Source organism: Chlorocebus sabaeus, chromosome 20 (assembly GCF_047675955.1).
Source record: "Chlorocebus sabaeus isolate Y175 chromosome 20, mChlSab1.0.hap1, whole genome shotgun sequence".
Taxonomy (NCBI): Eukaryota; Metazoa; Chordata; class Mammalia; order Primates; family Cercopithecidae; genus Chlorocebus; species Chlorocebus sabaeus.
In genome coordinates, this window is record NC_132923.1 from 108,300,508 (window position 1) to 108,322,481 (window position 21,974).

Consider the following 21,974-nt stretch of genomic DNA (forward strand, 5'->3'; position numbering starts at 1 on the left):
AGCCCACAGAGATTTTATTGTCAGGGATCTGCATCCATATGGAATATTGTCTAAAACCATATTTCAAATTGAACACTTATTTCCTGGGCTCTATTTCCTCTGCATCAAAGATAACTGGCCAAATTCCACAGAGTTAAGCACAGTGCCAGGCACCCAACAGTCTAATATTTGTTGAACAAATGATTTAGCAATGACTCTACACTCTCTGCGAAGTATCCAGGAATAAAGCATTATGAATATTGGCCCACCTTGCTTTTGCAGAGGTCCTAGTTAACTGGCCCTGAATACAAAGCAAGCCTGAAGTGTTTACTCTCAGCACAAACTCTCTAAAATTAGTTGCCATCTCACCTGTTATACCTTATACTCCAAATATTTCATAAAATACAGCAGACTCAAATAATACTAAATGGTACTAGAAGTGATGCTCAACAGGATCTCACGTTTATTGAGAAGTGATTAATGGTAAAAAGAAAGGCAATGCCCTTTCCTCATTGGCTGAACAAGAAACTGAAGAAACATTCACTACACGTTTTACAGTATTTTTCTCTTCCAAAATGCATTTCTGTAAACGAGTTTTTACCACTGTTCTTAGCTTTGAAATCAAATTAATCCTGACTTAATCAGTATAATGTACAAGAACAGAACATTTCTTAGGACTCCTAGTACTTTACTTTGAGTAACAAAAGGTCAGAGAAAATGAACCACCCTTAAAGACACAACCTTGGGTAACACTGTTATATTCTCCCGGACAAAAATTCTTCATAAAAATGTTCTTCCAGTTCGGAAGGGTAAAATCAAATTCCCACTTTCTGGGGTGGATGCCCAAAACCTTCACAACTCAAGTGTTCTCCAAGTGCAAATGTCAAAATGGGAGGAGGAAAGGGTTTAAAAATTAGAGAAAACTGTATGCACTTACGGACTTAAAAATCCGAAAAACATAGTAAAAAGACAAAAAAACAAAGCATTATGCTCTGAAATCACAACCAAAGCCAAAATAAAAGGGACATTTTTCACCTAAACTACCTAGAGGGATTTTTTGTTTAGTTTTTTCTTTTTCTTTTTTTTTTTTCATTTTCCAGTTAAGTCCTATGTCTTTTGTGAAATTCCAATACTTAAACTGCAAGTCTGCAATCGTCTCTGAAGTCAGTGAAATTAAGAAAAAAGTCCTAATTCTCTTGAAGGTCATTTTTTCCTCTTAGGATATGCAGATGCAACCGTTGCTGCAGTCTGTGTAGAACTGCCTTTTATTTCCCACGACCTTGACGTTCCTACAGAGGTAAGAAAAAAGGTGAAATGGTTAAAAATTATCTGAACATGCTTACTTATGAATTTTAAAACTTCACAGAACAGAAATTTAATTATTTAGAATTATTAGAAAATTAATTATTCTAAGTAGAACATTCCCCACAAAGAAAAACTGGCTTTTACTTTGTTTTAAACACTTCAACATCTTAATGCAAAATTATTTTTGACTTGAAAATTCATTACATGCTTTCCTATTATACTGTTTAGATTAATACTTAGTTGTCAGGCCCCCCAAAACTATGGGCCTGATGGAAGTAACCCAAACATACATGACTGGTCAGATAAAGCAGTATACATACATACATAGCACACCAGAGTGTTAGAGTCAGACTGACCTAAATTCAAATCCCAAACTAGTCCCAAGGCCTTGGACATACTCATAAGCCCTCAATTTCCTTTTCTGTAAAGTGAAGATAAGTATCTCACAGGGTTATGGAGAATTAATAAGCTGACATATAGAAAAAGCCCTTAGTCCACAGATGGGGGAAAAAAAAAAAAAACCCACACATTTGGCCTCTTTCCCTAGGGAGGTGGTAATCCAACTACAATACTTATGTTTTCCCTGAAATAAATCCCAATGCTCATTTTCTTAAGAATCACTGTTTATGGCTGGGCGCGGTGGCTCACGCCTGTAATCCCAGCACTTTGAGAGGCAGAGGCAGGCGGATCATGAGGTCAGGAGATTGAGACCATCTTGGCTAACACGGTAAAACCCCATCTCTACTAAAAATACAAAAAAATTAGCCGGGTGTGGTGGCGGGCGCCTGTAGTCCCAGCTACTCGGGAGGCTGAGGCAGGGGAATGCGGTGAACCCGGGAGGCGGAGCTTGCAGTGAGCCGAGATCACACCACTGCACTCCAGCCTGGGCGACACAGCAAGACTATCTCCCAAAAAAAAAAAAAAAAAAAAAAAAAAAATCACTGTCTTTCAGAAACGTATCTTAAATTCTTCCATTTCACACATTGCTTCATGTACAGAATTTTTTTTTCTTTTTTTTTTGAGATGGGAGTCTCGCTCTGTAGCCCAGGCTGGAGTGCAATGGCGTGATCTTGGCTCACTACAACCTCCACCTCGCAGGTTCAAGCCCTTCTCCTGCCTCAGCCTCCCGAGTAGCTGGGACTACAGGCGCCGCCACCATGCTTGGCTAATTTTTTGTATTTTTAGTAGAGATGGGGTTTCGCTTTGTTGGTCAGGCTGGTCTTGAACTCCTGACCTCGTGATCCGCTGGGCCTTGGCTCCCAAAGTGCTGGGATTACAGGCGTGAGTCACTGTGCCCGGCCTCAGAATTTTTTAAATTCTACATCTTTACTGAGAGGCATGAGGATCATGAGGTCAAGAGACGGAGACCATCCTGGCCAACATGGTGAAACCCCATCCCAACTAAAACTACAAAAATTAGCTGGGTGTGGTGGCACGTACTTGTAGTTCCAGCTACTCGGGAGGCTGAGGCAGGAGAATCACTTGAACCCGGGAGCTGGAGGTTGCAGTGAGCCGAGACCGCACCACTGCACTCCAGCCTGGGCGACAGAGCGAAACTACATCGCAAAAAAACAAAAAAACAAAAACAAAAAAACACTACATCTTTAATTTTTTTTTTTAATTATTTTTTTTCCATGTAAATGACTAGATTCACATGGCTATTAAATGCAAAAGCATTAAGTGGCCAGTGACACACAGGCCTGAACTTACACACTTGCTCCCATTTTCCCTGTGGTAACTATGGCTCTGATATCAGTATGGTTTCTACTAAAAATAGCAACTACCACTTATGGTACATGCCTGCAGTCCTACCTATGATGATGCCACCACTGTACTCCAGCCTGGGTGGCAGAGCTGAGACCTTGTCTCTTATTTAAAAAAAAAAAGTTGGAGTTGATTGAAGTCAATTTAAAAAAATTTTTTATTTACCCTCACCCTCTTAGTAAGCTATAAAGTCAACAGCATCTTGCTTATGTTGATTTTAAACTCACTTACCTGGTTTTATATTTCATAATCCAGATGGATACAATTTACATAACCTCTCATGTATTACTGATCAGCATCTACTTTTGGCCTCAGGAAATCTAGACTCAGATGCATTTCTTGATTAAATCTCATTCCTCTTGCTTTTTTTATTCTTTAAGGCAATAATTTTTGGCTCTTCTCCTTCTGTCCTTCAAAGTACAACTCAAAATCCCTTCCTTCTTTGAAACATCCATAACCACTACCGCTTTCAACGTCCTTCCCCTAAATCTGCATCCACAAACTAAATTCAGTCTTGTTTTATGTAATAGTCCCAACTAGATCAAAAAGCAGAAAGCAAAGAACAGGTCTTCAACTAACTTCACTCAACTACAACTAACTTCACTCAAAAACTGCTTACAAGTTAAGAAGTGGATAAGATTGACTTTTAAATAAAATTCCAGCTGGGCGCGGTGGTTCACGCCTGTAAGCCCAGCACTTTGGGAGGCCGAGGCGGGCGGATTATGAGGTCAGGAGATCGAGACTATCCTGGCTAACATGGTGAAACCTCATCTCTACTAAAAATACAAAAAATCAGCTGGGCATGGTGGCGGGCACCTGTAGTCTCAGCTACTCGGGAGGCTGAAGCAGGAGAACGGCGTGAACCTGGGAGGCAGAGCTTGCAGTGAGCCAAGATAGTGCCACTGCACTCCAGCCTGGGAGACAAAGCAAGACTCCGTCTCAAAAAAATAAATAAATAAATAAAATAAAAATGAATAAAACAAAATTCCACCTATTATCTCTTAATGCAACCCTAGAAATACAGACAGTAAATTATTTTTCCCAAATTGTAACACTGAATTAGAAACTTAGACTACAGATGTGCTTTTTCCTAAGAAACATGTTTATTATATTTAAGTTGTCGGCATGCTTAATAGCATTTAAAATAGTCAAGAAAAAATTCAAAACAGCATCGTGTAATTATACTTACTACAGCATTGTCTCAGTCTTTAAACACCAAATTTGTTCCTCTTTATAATGTACAATTTTAAGTCTTACAAATACCTATGTTCAATACTGCTTCAAAAGTCAAACTTTCTCAATTTTAGCACAACACCACGAAGACAGCCAGGAGTGGTGGCTCACACCTGTAATCCCAACAATTTGGGAGGCTAAGGCAGAGAGACTGCTTGAGGCCAGGAGTTCAAGACCAACCTGGCCAACATATGGCGACCCTGTCTCTACCAAAAAAAATTATTTTAATTAGCCAGGCATGGTGGTGGCATGTGCCTGTGGTCCCAGCTACTTGGGAGGGTGAAGCGGAAGGATGGCTTAAGCCCAGGAGGTCAAGGCTGTAGTGAGCCCTGATCGCACCACTATACTCCAGCCTGGGTGACAAAATGAGACCCAATCTTTAAAAAAAAAAAAAAAAAAAAAAAGAGAGAGAGAGAAGGAAAAGTATAGATTGGAAACAGAGTGAGAATCCAGGGCATCAGTAGGATCCTTCTTGAAGGACCTCCCGCTGGCCAAATCTGTCACTTGAGCATTACATAATATTAATGAATGATAAGTAAACACCTATCATAGTAATACCTGAATCAAGTAAGAATTATCAATCAATGCTAGAATTAAAAGGAGACAGTTTGATGAGAAACAAGTTATTTACATAGTGTCAAACTATTTTCCCACGTATTAAAAAAAAAAATATTAAGTGGAGAACCTGGTGGACAATACCTTACCCAAAGTGACCAAAGTTAACTTTATCAGTAATGGCATAAACAGACATCTTGTACCTCCCAGTATGATGCACTGAGAAGGATACAACTTCACTTCAAACCAGTGAAGACTGACTAAGGAGGGCTGGGCGCAGTAGCTCACTCCTGTAATCCCAGCACTTTGGGAGGCAGAAGCTAGCAGATACATTGGGCACAGGAGTTCAAGACTTCAAGACCAGCGTAGGCAACATGGCAAAGCCCGTGTCTTACATTACAAATACACACAGACACAAATTAGCTGGGTGTGGTGGCATGCACCTATAGTCCCAGTAACCTGGGAAATCACTTAAGTCCAGGGAGGTCAAGGCAGCAGTCAGCCATGATCGTGCCACTGCACTCTGCCCAGGCAACAGAATGAGACCCTGTCTCAAAACAATGAAAACAACAAACAACAACTTAGGAGACATGAAACCATGGTCTCCAAATGTTCATGGACTGGAACCTGGACCACAAAAAAACTGCTATCAAGGACATTAAGACAACTGATAAAGTCTGAATAAGATCTGTGGGTAACAACATTGTGTCAATTAAATTTCCTGATTTTGATAAATGCACTGTGGTTATGTAACTGCATATCGTTGTTCTTGGGAACTACACGCCAAAATACCTAGGAGAGAAGACATGATGTCTAGACCGTAACTCTCAAATGGCTCAGGAAAACATTATATACACACATTTTCAAAAACATTCAAATGATAAAGCAAATGTGGCAAAATGAGGAAGAGTAAATCTGAAATTATTTCAACGCCCAGCATGGTAGCTCACATCTGCTGCTCACACTTTGGAAGGCTGAGGCAGGGGAAGTGCTTGAGCCAGGAGTTCAAGACCAGCCTTTTTTTTTTTTTTGAGACGGAGTCTCGCTCTGTCGCCCAGGCTGGAGTGCAGTGGCCAGATCTCAGCTCACTGCAAGCTCCGCCTCCCGGGTTCATGCCATTCTCCTGCCTCAGCCTCCTGAGTAGCTGGGACTACAGGCGCCCGCCACCTCACCCGGCTAGTTTTTTTGTAGTTTTAGTAGAGACGGGGTTTCACCGTGTTAGCCAGGATGGTCTCGATCTTCTGACCTCGTGATCCGCCCGTCTCGGCCTCCCAAAGTGCTGGGATTACAGGCTTGAGCCACCGCGCCCGGCCTCAAGACCAGCCTTTAGCAACATAGTGAGACCCTGTCTCTACAAAAAAAAAAAAAAAAAAAAAAAAATTTAAACTTAGCTGGATGTGGTGGTGCGTGCCTATAATCCTAGCTACTTGGATTAGCTACTTGGGAGGCTGAGGTGGGAGGAGAGCTTGAACCTAGGAGTCAGAGGTTACAGTGAGCTAGGATGCCACCACTACATTCCAGCTTGGCAGCCTGGGTGACAGAGGCCCTCTCTCTCAAAAAAAGTTTTTTAATGTATTTCAAAACATAAAACTGGGGGGAAGGGAAGAAATGTAAAAATTTATTTCTTCTGCAAAAAAGGTACACTAAGTTATGTTTAACACTTAATAAAACTTCAATGTTTACATAATCACAGGCTGCATGCGGTGGCTCATGCCTGTAATCTCAGTACTTTGAGGCCAAGGCAGATAGATCACTTAAGGCCAGAGTTCGAGACCAGCCTGGGCAAGGTGGCAAAACCTCATCTCTACAAAAAAAAAAAAACAAAAATTAGCCAGCGTGCTAGCACACACCTGTAGTCCCAGCTACTGGGGAGGCTGAGGCAGGAGGTTGCGGTGAGCCGAGACTGCACCACTGCACTCCAGTCTGGGTGACAGATGACGATGAATTTAAATCAGGCACAGAGGGCTTACACCTTATTCAGTCCCAGCTACTTGGGAGGCTGAAAGCAACAGAATCATCTGAGCCCAGGAATTTGAGTCTGTAATGAACTATGATCACACCTGTGAATAGCCACTGACCTGCAGCCTAGAGAACATAGTGAGACTTCATCTTAAAAAAAAAACCAAAAAACATTAAGGCCCGGCACAGGTGCTCACGCCTGTAATCCTAGCACTCTGGGAGGATGAGGAGGGTGGATCACCTGAGGTTAAGAGTTCGAGACCAGCATGGCCAACATGGCAAAACCCCATCTCTACTAGAAATAAAAAAATTGGGGCTGGGCGCAGTGGTTCACGCCTGTAATCCCAGCACTTTCGGAGACCGAGGCGGGTGGATCACGAGGTCAGGAGTTCAAGGTCAGCCTGGGCAAGATGGTGAAACTCCGTCCCTACTAAAAATGCAAAAAAAATTAGCCAGGCATGGTGGTGGGCTCCTGTAATCCCAGCTACTCGGGGGGCTGAGGCAGAGAATTGCTTAAACCCAGGAGGCAGGGGATGCAGTGAGCCAAGACCACGTCATGCACTCCAGCCTGGGTGACAGAGCAAAACTACATCTCAAAAAAATAAAAATAAATAAAAATTAAAAATTGGGCCGGGCACGGTGGCTCATGCCTGTAATCTCAGCACTCTGGGAGGCAGAGACGGGCAGATCACCTGAGGTCAGGAGTTTGAGACCAGCCTGACCAACATGAAGAAACCCTGTCTCCAGTAAAAATACAAAATTAGCCGCAGTTGTGGCACATACCAGTAATTCCAGCTACTAGGGAGGCTGAGGCAGGAAAATCACTTGAACCCGGGTGGCGGAGGCTGCACTGAGCCGAGATCGCACCACTGCACTCCAGCCTGAGCAGCAGAGCGAGACTCCATCTCAAAAATAAAAAGTAAAAATAAAAAAAAAAAGTAGCCGGGCCTGGTGGCAGGCACCTATAATCCCAGCTACTCAGGAGGCTGAGGCAGGAGAATTGCTTGAACCCAAGGGGCAGAGGCTGCAGTGAACCAAGATCACGATGCCACTTCAGTCCAACCTGAGAAAAAGATCGAAACTCTGTCTCAAATAAAAACATTAAAGATATTAACTAGGCCAGGCGCGGTGGCTCATACCTGTAATCCCAGCACTTTGGGAGGCCGAGATGGGCGGATCACGAAGTCAGGAGACTGAGACCATCCTGGCTAACACGGTAAAACCCCGTCTCTACTAAAAAATACAAAAAACTAGCCAGGTGTGATGGCGGGCGCCTACAGTCCCAGCTACTTGGGAGGCTGAGGCAGAAGAATGGCGTAAACCCGGGAGGCGGAGCTTGCAGTGAGCTGAGATCCGGCCACTGCACTCCAGCCTGGGCAACAGAAAAAAAAAAAAAAAGATATTAACTATGGGCGGGGCGCGGTGGCTCAAGCCTGTAATCCCAGCACTTTGGGAGGCCGAGGCGGGCGGATCACGAGGTCAGGAGACCGAGACCATCCTGGCTAACATGGTGAAACCCTATCTCTCCTAAAAATACAAAAAAATTAGCCGGGCGTGGTGGCGGGCACCTGTAGTCCCAGCTACTTGGGAGGCTGAGGCAGGAGACTGGCGTGAACCCGGGAGGCGGAGCTTGCAGTGAACCGAGATCGCGCCACTGCACTCCAGCCTGGGCGACAGAGCAAGACTCTGTCTCCAAAAAAAAAAAAGTTATTAACTATGAATTAGGAAACTACAAATCCAGACAGATCTGGTCTGTGGCTTAAATAACCAGAAATAATGTCCACACCTCTATCCACCCATCTACCTCAGCCCCTCCTCACTTTAAGTCTATGATTACAAAATAGAAAACTCGGTCGGTGCAGTGGCTCACGCCTGTAATCCCAGCATTTTGGGAGGCCGAGGCAGGTGGATCACCTGAGGTTAGTAGCTCAAGACAGGCCTGGCCAACATTGTGAAACCCCATCTCTACTAAAAACACAAAAATTAGGGGAGCATGGTGGCACACGCCTGTAGTCCCAGCTACTCAGGAGGCTAAGGCAGGAGAATCAATCACTTGAACCCCGGTGAGCCAAGATCGTGCCACTGCACTCGCACCTGGCCAGCAGAGCTAGACTCTGTCTCAAAAATAAAAAAGAAAAATAAAATAAAATAGAAAATTCAGTCTCTGGAGGAAATATACAAAAAGCCATAAGGTGGCAATGTTAAAGTCTGCACATCTACAATCTCTTCATATAATATACATAATATAGTAAATCTGCCTATTTGGCTTTCCTCTATTTAAGCTTTTTAACCTTTCTACTTACTACTGCACTGTTCTATCCCTTCCTCTCCCTTCACTTTTAAGTGGGCCATAAAACACAACTGAGGCATATTCATATTTACTTGGATATAATTTTATTAACATTAAAATCTGGTAAATGTTTATCCCTCCCACAAAATTAAATCTATACAGCTCTCAACTAGTTTTTCCTATGCCCCTATGAACCTTGAAAGTCAACCCAAAGTTCAGCACCCCAGCTGATAATATAAAATGCTTAGACGGAGTCTCGCTCTGTCGCCCAGGCTGGAGTGCAGTGGCCGGATCTCAGCTCACTGCAAGCTCCGCCTCCCGGGTTCACGCCATTCTCCTGCCTCAGCCTCCCGAGTAGCTGGGACTACAGGCGCCCGCCACCGCGCCCGGCTAGTTTTTTGTATTTTTTAGTAGAGACGGGGTTTCACCATGTTAGCCAGGATGGTCTCGATCTCCTGACCTCGTGATCCGCCCGTCTCGGCCTCCCAAAGTGCTAGGATTACAGGCTTGAGCCACCGCGCCCGGCCGGAAAATGTATTTTTAAAAGTGATACGATTACACAAAAATTACTTCCACTGCTTGATAAGGTTTAATAGAATCAATCTTTATAGTCTCCAATGCCATAAGTTAAATAAATCCAATGGCAGAAACATCAAGTTATATATAATTAAGATGCTAACTTCCCCAGGTAAAGAGACAAAGTATTTTTCATCAGTTCTCCCATTTAAAGCAGAATTGTAATATTTCATTCCAAATATCTATTTTGGCTATAGTACCTCCTGCCTACAAGCCCAGCACTTTGGGAGGCTGGGAACAGTAGTTTCAGACCAGCCTGGGCAAGATACTGAGAACGTGACTCTACTAGAATTTGAGACAGAGTTTTGCTCTTGTTGCCTAGAGTGCAATGGCGCAATCTCGGCTCAATGCAACCTCCACCTTCCATGTTCAAACGATTCTCCTGCCACAGCCTCCTGTGAAGCTGTGATTACATGCATGCGTCACCACACCCGGCTAATTTTGTATTTTTAGTAGAGATGGGGTTTCTCCATGTTGGTCAGGCTGGTCTTGAACTCCCGACCTCAGGTGATCCACTTGCCTTGGCCTCCCTAAGTGCTGCGATTACAGGCATTAAGCCACCACGCCCAGCCAGAAATTTTTAAAAATTAGGCCGGGCATGGTGGCTCACACCTAGAATCCTAACACTGAGAGGCCAAAGGAAGAGCATCACTTAAGCCCAGGAATTCAAGAACAGCCTGGGCAACACAGTGAAACCTCATCTCTACAAAAAAAAAAATTTTTTTTTTTTGAGACGGAGTCTCGCTCTGTCGCCCAGGCGCCCAGGCTGGAGTGCAGTGGCCGGATCTCAGCTCACTGCAAGCTCCGCCTCCCGGGTTTACACCATTCTCCTGCCTCAGCCTCCTGAGTAGCTGGGACTACAGACACCCGCCACCTCGCCCGGCTAGTTTTTTGTATATTTTTTAGTAGAGACGGGGTTTCACCGTGTTAGCCAGGAAGGTCTCAATCTGCTGACCTTGTGATCCGCCCGTCTCGGCCTCCCAAAGTGCTGGGATTACAGGCTTGAGCCACCGCACCCGACCAAAAAAATTTTTTTTAATTAGCCAGGCATAGTGGCGAGCACCCGTGTGGTCCCAGCTACTCAGAAGGCTGCAAGAAAAAGAATGCTTAAGCCCAGGAGGTCAAAGTTGCAATGAGTTGTGATCACACCACTACACTCCAGCCTGGGTGACACAGTGAGGCCTTCTCTCAAAAAAAAAAAAAAAAAAAAAAAAAAAAAATAGATAGATAGATAGATAGATAGATAGACAGACAGACAGACAGACAGACAGACAGACAGATAGATAGGCCGGGCGCGGTGGCTCACGCCTGTAATCCTAACACTTTGGGAGGCCAAGACTGGCAGATCACGAGGTCAAGAGATCGAGACCATCCTGGCCAACATGGTGAAACCCCATCTCTGCTAAAAATACAAAAATTAGTCGGGCATGGTGGCGCACACCTGTAGTCCCAGCTACTCGGGAGCCTGAGGCAGGAGAATTGCTTGAATCCAGGAGGTGGAGGCTGCAGTGAGCCGAGATCATGCCACTGCACTCCAGCGTGCCCACAGAGTGAGACTCCGTCTCAAAAAATATACACACACACACACACACAAACACTCATGCACGATATAATGACATTTCAGTCAATGACACATCAGCAAGACTACAATGGAGCAGAGAAATTCCCATCACCTAGCAATGTCGAAGCCACTCTAAGGATGTAGCACAAAACATTACTCACTTGTTTGTGGTAAATGCTAGTGTAAACAAACCTGCACTGCAAGTTGTATAAAACTATAGCACGTAAAATTATGTATAATAAATAATACTTAATAACAAACTTGACCAAGTGTGGTGGCCCACACCTGTAATTCCAGCACTTTGGGAGGCCAAGGCAGGCGGATCACCTGAGGTCAGGAGTTTGAGACCAGCCTGGCCAGCATGGTGAAACCACGTCTCTACAATAAGTACAAAAATCAGCTGGACGCAGGAGAATTCGCTTGAACCTGGGAGGTGGAGGCTGCAGTAAGCCAAGATCACACCACTGCACTCCAGCCTCGGCAACAGAGTGAGACTCTGTATCCAAAAAAAAAAAAAAAAAAAAAAGGCCAGGTGCGGTGGTTCATGCCTGTAATCCTGGCACTTTGGGAGGCCAAGGCAGGCAGATCACGAGGTCAGGAGATAGAGACCACCCTGGCTAACACAGTGAAACCCCATCTCTACTAAAAATACAAGAAATTAGCCGGACATGGTGGCGGGCGCCTATTGTCCCAGCTACTTGGGAGGCTGAGGCAGGAGAATGGCATGAACCTGGGAGGCAGAGCTTGCAGTGAGCTGAGATCGTGCCACTGCACTCCAGCCTGGGCGACAGAGCAAGACTCCGTCTCACAAAAAAAAAACCTATGTTATTGGTATATATATTTACTATATAACTATACTTTTAATCATTATTTTAGAATGTACTACTTATTAGAAGGCTAATTGTAAAACAGCCTCTGACAGGTCCTTCAGGAGGTATTCCAGAAGAAGGCACTATTATCATAGGAGATGACAGCTGTGTATTATTGCTTCTGAAGACTTTCCAATGGAACAAGATGTGGCAGTCAAGACAGTGATATTGATGATCCTGAGGCTGTGTAGGTCTACGCTAATGTGTTTGCCATAGTTTTTAAAAAGACGTTAAAAACGTAAGTTTTTCTTTTTCTTTCTCTTTTTTTAAAAGACAGTCTCGCTCTGTTGCCCATGCTGGAGCACAGTGGCACTATCTCGGCTCACTGCAACCTCCGCCTCCTGGGTTCAAGCAATTCTCATGTCTCAGCCTCCCCAGTAGCTGGGATTACAGGTGTACACCAACACGCCCCACCAGGTTTTGTATTTTTAGTAGAGATGGGGTTTCACCATGTTGGCCAGGCCAGTCTCCAACTCCTGGCCTCAAGTAAGTCACCCACCTCAGCCTCCCAAAGTGCTGGGATTATAGGCGTGCACCACCGTACCCAGTCCCCTTTTTTATCCTTTAAACTGTATTTTAATGTACATTTTCTGTGTTTAGATACACAAATACTTATCACTGTGTTACAACTGCCTATACTATTCAGTACAGTAACATGCTGTACAGGTTGGTAGCCCAGGAGCAATAGACTATACCATATAGCCTAAGTGTGTAGTGGGCTCTACCATCTAGGTTTCTGTAAGTACACAATGTTTGTAGGACAAAATCACTGGACAATGCATTTCTCGGAACATATCCCTAAGAACATATCTCGGAACATATCGCTAAGAGATGCCATGATTGTATATCTAGTCTTCCTATTAACCCAATTAGGTATTTTCTCTAAGTTTTAAAGATATTTAGGCTCAGATGATTTTCCTTGTTCAGTATTCATGACAGTGGCAAATATGAAACCAACTCTTCCTCCAGAGCCCTGGGCCTTTCCAGTACCTATACATTTATTATCAAGACCACAAAATCCATAATTCAGGCTCTACCAGTATCAACTTTATATATGCAAATTTAAAATACAAGAGAATCACCTGTAGAGCCGATAAAATGCAGATTCCAAGGCCTTACCTCCAAAGATGCTCATTCAGTAGGTAAGGGAGAACAAGAATCTCAGAGTAAGAACTCTCAGAGGGTACTTTTTGTACTAACTGAAAAACTTCTCTTCAATCATTTCTAATCCTACAAGAAATACCTAGGGAGCTTACTAAATAAAATTTCTAATTTAGTTAAGTTTGTAAGTAGAACCCAGGTTACCAATATATTTTTTAAACTTTCAAGGTGACTCAAAAGTTGCTTTAAATCCGTTACCATTTTTTGGAATTTATACACTGAAGCTCTTGCATCCAGGTCCAGCGTACTCCCCTCTCCTCACCACTGTGCAGGCCCACAAACTCAACTAAAGTAACTTTTGCCATAACGTTGAATTAGCCAAGAACTTATCTGGGCTCTAATTCTAGCTCTGCCACCAAAGTGAGGTAACCTGGCAGTTCATGTATGACAATGGGGTAGACTAAAACAGTCCTACTTACAATAACCTGTTGCTGTGCATTATCCAGAATCGTTTACACTCTTCCTTATTCCTGCTGCCTGTAATTAGCAGCAACTTTCACACCCTTCAGCAAATGATCATAGAGGTCATATAGAATAGATCTAATTTACTCCATTTTGATACTTGTGATGGGAAAATTAAAACTGAGTGCTTAACTATTTACGTTTCAACTAATTACGTTCTCTTTATATGTCCACAAAGAGGTGACTGGCTACAGGCATTAGCAGATACTAAAACACAGTTAGCAATTTCATTATTATTATTTTTCTGGAGACAGGGTCTCACTCTGTTGCCCACACTAGGGTGCAGTGGTATGATTCTGGTTCACTGCAGCCTCAATCTCCTGGGCTCAGGTGATCCTTCCACCTCAGCCTCCCAGGCAGCTAGGACCACAGGTGCTAATTTCTTTTTATTATTTGCTGCCCATGCTGGTCTCCAACTCCTAGGTTCAAGTGATCCTAGGTGGTTTACAGGTGTAAACCACCCTTCCCAGCCAATTAGCAATTTTAAATAAGTATGAAGATATAGCACGACCTAAAAACAGAAAGACCCTTGTGGTAAAACAAATCCCAGTTCTACTTCCTAGGCAGTGATCTAGTTTTTCCTTATTGAATCTCAGGTCTCTACTTGGAAGATGAAGAGTCTTCACTCTTTTACAGCATTATTACAAGAGATTGAGGATATATGACAAGTGCCTTATAGATATCCAGCAAATGCCTAAATATGTGTAAATATTATACCTAAAACACTAAGAAAAAGAGGATGAAATGAACACTATATACAAGATGATTATAACTGTATAAACCAATTACACAGGTAAAGAAAAGAAAAAACGCCAAGATGAGTAGTTTTGTTGTAGTACAGGAATTATGGGTGATTTCTTTCATTTTCTACACTTTTTATAATTTGGTTACATTTTACGATAAAAACAAATGCAAAATTTGCAAATATTTATAGTTTGCACACTGCAAGATTTTTACATGCAAACGCTTAAGTTCTATATGCTATCCACACCTCACTCAAAAAAAACGCACATAAAGAGCTTTTAAGTCTATCTTCTTAAAATGGCTTCATGTAGTACACGAAGTGATACGGGCAAAATGTGAACTCTGACATACGCAGTAGGCATACTGAACATCTCGTAAGAGTCACCACAAATTGCAATACCAAGTGCAAATGAGTTGGAAAGTAGAACAACTGCCAGTCTGTCCCTTCCCGCTCTATATCCAACAGTTCACACAGGGGATTGGCCATTTTCTTCATCTTTCTGTCTTTTCCTGTCCATCCTTTTAGACCCAACTCAGTAAGTCTTCCAAAAAATTTCTTGGTAACGCTAGCTCTTGCTATTCTTCTACACTTGGTCTCACACTGTCAATTAGTACTTTAATACATGCTGCCCTAGAATGTTTCATTTGATACACTATAATTCCTTGATATCTTTTCCCAATGGCAAACTGGAGTTAAATCAGTTCAACAAAGGACTATCTGTTTATTCGGCAAAGGATGAAAAGCATTAGGGTACTACTTACTGGGCCCAGGAACTAGAATTTGGTCCACGAGGTGGCAGCAGCATGCATATTTAAACTGTTACCTGCTTTGTGTAGGAGAAAGAAGCAACAATCTGAGCTACCACTTTTTCCTTGCTCATGTGCAGACTTACAGGATTTCAATGATGAATGTAAAAAAGCAGAAGAGAACACGTTTGCCCTAATTCAAAGAACAGACCTTTTTTTTCTCCTCTCCATAAAACTCCTAAGGAACTACAAGAACAGTCCTTCATCGTGCTGTCCTTTAAAGGCAGGCAGGCAAAGTCAATGCTGTAAGCCTTCCCTATCTCCCTCCTGGGTAACTCTTCCTCGTCCCTCCAAACTTGCACCCAGACTAAATAACCCAACATCTTTAGAAGAGATGCTGAACTTGCTGAATCCTCACCCTACTTCTCTCATCTCAAAACAGATCCCTCTACCTCATCTTCCATGCATCATTCCCATTTTTAAAAATTCATTGTCGGGCCGGGCACGGTGGCTCACGCCTGTAATCCCAGCACTTTGGGAGGCCGAGGCGGGTGGATCATGAGGTCAGGAGATCGAGACCATCCTGGCTAACACGGTGAAACCCTGTCTCTACTAAAAATGCAAAAAGTTAGCCGGGCGTGGCGGTGGGTGCCTGTAGTCCCAGCTACTTGGGAGACTGAGGCAGGAGAATGGCGTGAACCTGGGAGGTGGAGCTTGCAGTGAGCAGAGATCACATCACTGCACTCCAGCCTGGGCAACTGAGCGAGACTCCGTCTCAAAAAAAAAAAAAAAAAAATTCATTGTCGTCTAGTGTTTAAAATTATGCTTCATAGGAGAGATGCTTCAGGTATCTTCTGGGAGAAAGGAAGCTGAACATGTAGAAACCGTTCATGAGGTTCTAAGAAAAGTTTCGTTTGGAGGGAAAAAAAGAATTCCAATGCTAAAAACTGTTATGGGGGTACTCTTTACTTCTGTAGGTAAGCAGAATGGCTCATACTTGAACGATTCTTGGTTTCAACGATTCCTGCATTGCCAACTAGCCCTTGTCCCACAAATGTTTAAGCATGGAAAAACAGCAGTCCTCCCTGGATTAATCTTTAGCCACATCAAAATCAGAATGCTGCCATTCTTCATATTCAACTCTGTATTTCAGACATTTTTATATAGTCTAATTTACCAAAACAGTCCATACTAGGCAAACAAAAGAGCTTTATAATAGCTTGTTAAGGCTTGGAACACAGAGATTGAAAGATACTGATTCTGCGAATACAAAGAGGCTGGAAAGATAAAGAAACATGCAGAGTCTTTTGAATGAAGTATGGAGATCAAAACTTTGTAACAGCAAAGCAGCTTTTTATTCAACAGACATCACTGGCATCTGCAGTCATCTGTTACCTCTCTGTAGCCTCTGAGTAAGTGTACTCTACCCTACTGCTTGAAGTTCCATACAGGCTGTGTATCCTGTATCTGAAATTTTTGGGATAAGAAATGTTTTGGATTTCAGATTTTTTTAATATTCGTAGATACATACTGGTCGAGTATCCCTAATCTGAAAATCCAAAATAGGAAATGCTCCAATGAACATTTTCTTCAGTGTCATGTGTGCACTCAGTTTCAGACTTTGGGGCATTTCAGATTTTCAAATTAGGAATACTCAACCTGGCCGGGCGCGGTGGCTCAAGCCTGTAATCCCAGCACTTTGGGAGGCCGAGACGGGCGGATCACGAGGTCAGGAGATCGAGACCATCCTGGCTAACACAGTGAAACCCCGTCTCTACTAAAAAATACAAAAAAAAAATAACCGGGCGAGGTGGCGGGCGCCTGTAGTCCCAGCTACTTGGGAGGCTGAGGCAGGAGAATGGCGAAAACCCAGGAGGCGGAGCTTGCAGTGAGCTGAGATCCGGCCACTGCATTCCAGCCTGGGTGACAGAGCAAGACTCCGTCTCAAAACAAAAAAAAAAAAAAAAGGAATACTCAACCTGAATAGCCCATTCCTTTTCTCTTTCTAAAAACTCAAGACTATTCTCTCTCAATCTCTTTCACTTGCTCCCTCTTTATCCTTCAAATTTTGTTATTTCTGGGGCATTTTTTCCATAGTCCTTTTCTCTCACTAGTGTTGGCTCTAGAACCACACTGCAGAATTAGACCACCAGCTCTACTTTCATATCTCATGTCCCTTTGCAAAGTTATTTACTCTTTTCTGTGTTTTAATGTCTTCATCAGTAAAACTGACCTAGTTATATCTACCTCACAAGAATACAAGAATTAAATGAACACACATTTAAGTATATATTCAAGACAACTATATGCTAGACACTGTACAGAGTTAACTGTTAGTCATTCTTATTACGAGAATCTTTGAGAAGTCATAAACTTCATGCCTTTACCTATCCTGAGGGTTGAAAATTCAAATTCCTGTCAACAATCTGAGCTCCAGATTCCCAATTGCCTACTATCACCTTGCTGCTGCTACTATCACAGGCACCTGAAACTATTTCCAAAAGCCAATACATCCCCAAATCCTAACCCTAAACTGCTGCTCCTCTCATCTTTAGTTTTTGAAAAACTAGTCAGCAAATATGTCTACCACATTCTTCACATCCAGTTTCCCACACTGTCCTGGTTCAGGCCCTCATCATCTTTTTTTCCCCCAGAATACTGTAAAAGTATCTCATTTAGTCTCTGAGCCATCTCCCACATACTTTTTTTTTTTTGAGACAGCCTGTCACCCAGGCTGGAATGCATTGTTGTGATCTCGGCTCACTGTAACCTCTGCCCCCCAGGTTCAAGTGATTCTCATCCCTCAGTTTCCCGAGTAGCTGGGACTATAGGCACACACCACCCCTCTCGGCTTTTTCTTTTTATTTTATTTTGAGATGAAGTTTTGCTCTTATTGCCAGGCTGGAGTGCAGTGGCGCGATCTCGGCTCACTGCAACCACCGCCTTCTGGTTTCAAGTGATTCTCCTGCCCCAGCCTCCAGATTACAGGCACCTGCCACCACGCCCAGCTAATTTTTGTATTTTTTAGTAGAGATGGGGTTTCACCATGTTGGCCAGCCTGGTCTCGAAGTCCTGACCTCATGATCTGCCCGCCTCAGCCTCCCAAAGTGCTGGGATTACAGGTGTGAGCCACCACGCCCAGCCATTTTTTTTTCGAGACAGAGTCTCACTCTTTCGCCCAGGCTGGAGTACAGTGGTGTGATCGCAGCTCTCCGCAAGCTCCGCCTCCCAGGTTCACGCCATTCTCCTGCCTCAGCCTGCCAAGTAGCTGGGACTACAGGTGCCCACCACCACGCCTCGCTGATTTTTTTGTATTTTCAGTAGAGACGGTGTTTTGCCATGTTGGCCAGGCTGGTATCAAACTCATGGCCTCAAATGACCTGCCAACCTTGGCCTCCCAAAGTGTTGGAATTAGAGGCGTGAGCCACCACACCAAGCATAATAGATGTTTCGGTAAGTTGCTTACATAAGTTTCCATTTCTCTATAAATACAGGATATTGCCTCCCAGGTTGGTATGGGGATTAAAGTAAAGCTACAAAAGCTCCTAGCATGGTGCCTAACAAGGTCAGTGCTCGGTAAATATTTCATACTTCCCATCTTCCAAACTGCTATTCCCTAATTAACTACCCTCCCTTACAACTAAACTACAACACAAGTAAAGAATAAAATCCAGACTGGGCATGGTGGCTCACGCCTGTAATCCCAGCACTTTGAGAGGCCGCATCACCTGAGGTCAGGAGTTCAAGACCAGCCTGGCCAACATGGTGAAACCCCATCTCTACAAAAATGGAAAATCAGCCAGGCATGATGGCGGGTGCCTGTGAGAATTACTTGAACTTGGGAGACGGAGGTTGCAGTGAGCCAATATTGCACCACTGCACTTCAGCCTAGGTGACAGAGCAAGACTGTCTCAAAATAAATAAATAAATAAAAATAAAAATAAATAATAAATAAAATAAAAGCCTAGGCTGAGCATGGTGGCTCACGCCTGCAATCACAGCACTTTGGGAGGCCAAGGGAGGCAGATCACCTGAGGTCAGGAGTTTGAGACCAGCCTGGCCAACATGGTAAATCTCCATCTCTACTAAAAATACAAAAATTAGCCAGGCGTGGTGGCAGGTGCCTGTAGTCCCAGCTACTTGGGAGGCTGAGACAAGAGAATCACTTGAACCCACAAGGCAGAGGTTGCAGTGAGTTGAGATCACGCCACTGCACTGTATTCCAGCCTGGGCAACAAGCGAGACTCCGTCTCAAAAACAGCAACAAAAAAAGAAACACCACAGCTGATTTCAGATTACCAATGTGTTATCAGTGTGCAACAGCATATTATATATTGATACAACAGCTGTAAATAACCTCAAAAGTAATGAATTTGAATATTATCTTCTAATACAATGGTAATTATAATGTAATTTAATGTACAGAAAGGTATTCTTGAAAGCTAAACAGCTGGCTCCAACTAGCCAGCTCCAACACATCGCTGGAGAGACTTGTGTTAAAGACGAGCTATGAGACTTTGGATAAACAACCTCTGAGTCTCTTCCTTTATCTGAAATATGAGAATTATAGTGTTAGACAAGATAACTAAGCTTCTGTGTGTACTATGTGCCAAGCACTATGCTGCCATCTGAGTGCTTATCATTCTATTATTACTTATTGGGCATGGTTCCAATGTTATTGCCTCCATGAATTCTTAATTTCCCCAAAGTAATTAATCACTTCCCCAGAATGCCAAATTTATTCATTCCTCTATTACAGCTCTTATCCCATATTTTATCCATTTTGTTGTCCTCCTAAAACCCTCTGCTTCTAAGGTAAACATGGTACCTTGTTTGTCTGTTCCATCCTAGCAATTAACACAAACGTTTGTTGAAAGACAGATACAGAGGGCATGGTTCAAAGATCCAAATTCAATGTTATCTATTCTCTTCTAGTCCTCCTTTAAGGAGGCCGCAGAAAGAGGCATTTTATCTATTCACAAAGCAAGGAAGGTGATGAGTAATACAAATAAAATTTCCTTAATCCTTTTGGCAGATAGACAAGTATATTTATCTGCAAGACAAAAATAGACATAGATGGCCTTAGGATTTTACAAAAAATGCTCATGTTTGTCATCCTGGTTTAAAACAGGATGCCCACTCACTAGATCTGAAGAGGCAATAAAACAGCGGCGGGGTGGTAAGATGCTAAACGGGAGCCAACAGTATCACGTGGTTATTTACTTCCTAAGGATTTAATATTATTTAGAGCTCAAGTGAGGATGTTTTCATCTTTAAATCACAGAAACTTGATTTTTTTTTGAGACAGAGTCTCCCTCTGCCAATCAGGCTGGACTGCAGTGGTAAAATCTCTGCTCACTGCAACTCCACCTCCTGGCATGAGCCACTGCGCCCGGCCAAAACTTACATTTTTAAATGCTGAAAATTGAGCCAAAGTAATCACTTCAAATATTTCTCAAAAAAAAAAAAAAAGACTGAATGCATAAATAAAAGGGTCAGAAGGAGAAAGATGGCTATAAAGAAAACAAACATCCTTGTAAAGAGAAACTTTTCATGCGCATCCGCCAACATCAAAAGAAAACCTGGATAAAAACAAGGCCAGAGAGGGTGGCTCACGCTTATAATCCCAACACTTTGGGAGGCCAGGGCAGGAGGATCACTTGAGTTTTCGGACCAGCCTGGGTAACCTTGTCTCTACCACCAAAAAATAAGTAAGAGTCCAGTGTGTATTCTGGATGTCAAAACAACACTACATACAACTATTACATATCAATTTTAAATTTTTTTTAAAGGAAACACTTCTCCCAAATAATCACTCTTAAATTTCATCACCACTCCTAAATTTCTTTCTTTTTTTGAGACGGACTTTCACTCTTGTCGCCCAGGCTGGAGTGCAGTGGCACAATCTTGGCACACTGTAACCTCCCCCTCCTGGGTTCAAGTGATTCTCCTGCCTCAGCCTCCCAAGTAGCTGGGATTACAAGCGTGCACCACCATGCCCAGCTAATTTTTGTATTTTTAGTAGAGACAGGGTTTCACCATGTTGGCCAGACTGGTCTCGGACTCCTGACCTCAGGTGATCAGCCCGCCTCAGCCTCCCAAAATGCTGGGATTACAGGTGTGAATCACCTTGCCTGGCCTCTTTTTTTAGTTTTTTTGTTTTTTGTTTTTTTTGAGACAGTCTCACTCTGTCACCAAGGCTGGAATGCAGTGGCACGATCTCAGCTCACTGCAACCTCCGTCTCCCGGGTTCAAGCGATTCTCATACCTCAGCCTCCTAAGTAGCTGGGATTACAGACATGAGCCACCACGCCTGGCTAATTTTTGTATTTTTTGCAGAGACAGGGTTTCACCATGTTGCCCAGGCTGGTCTTGAACTCCCAGGCTCAAGTGATGTGTTCACCTCGGCCTCCCAAAATGCTGGGATTACAGGCATGAGTCACTCCATCCAGCCTCTAAATTTCTTTAATAAGCCTTTTAGCACAGTTTAGGAAACAACTTTTCATTAATATGTACATAGTAAATGTATTAAAAAACTACTCATATACCCAATCTGTACCAAAATTCACTGAGAATGCACCAATCCCTTCTGTCATCCACAGCTTTCTGGCCTCAAGTCCGTTCTTTCTTATTTTACATGTAACAAAGATTTAGGTCAGAAACTGTGAAACAAACAATAACCTTCCTAAAAAGATCTGTTTCATGGGATCAATTCATCTTCACAAACCTGAAATGTCATATTGAGTCAGCTAATCCTCTTTAATACCTT

At 43.1% G+C, this 21,974-nt stretch overlaps 1 protein-coding gene across 1 annotated transcript in view; it reads right to left on the reverse strand.

Moving 5' to 3' along the window:
- Positions 1-419: 419 nt before the first annotated feature.
- The window catches only part of YTHDF2 (YTH N6-methyladenosine RNA binding protein F2), a 36,339-nt gene continuing 14,784 nt past the window's right edge, over positions 420-21,974 (reverse strand). Inside the window, exon 5 of the mRNA XM_007979750.3 lies at positions 420-1,268. Within this exon, the coding sequence (XP_007977941.1) occupies positions 1,245-1,268 (24 nt within the window). The 3' untranslated portion in view covers positions 420-1,244. The remainder of the gene's footprint in view (positions 1,269-21,974) is intronic.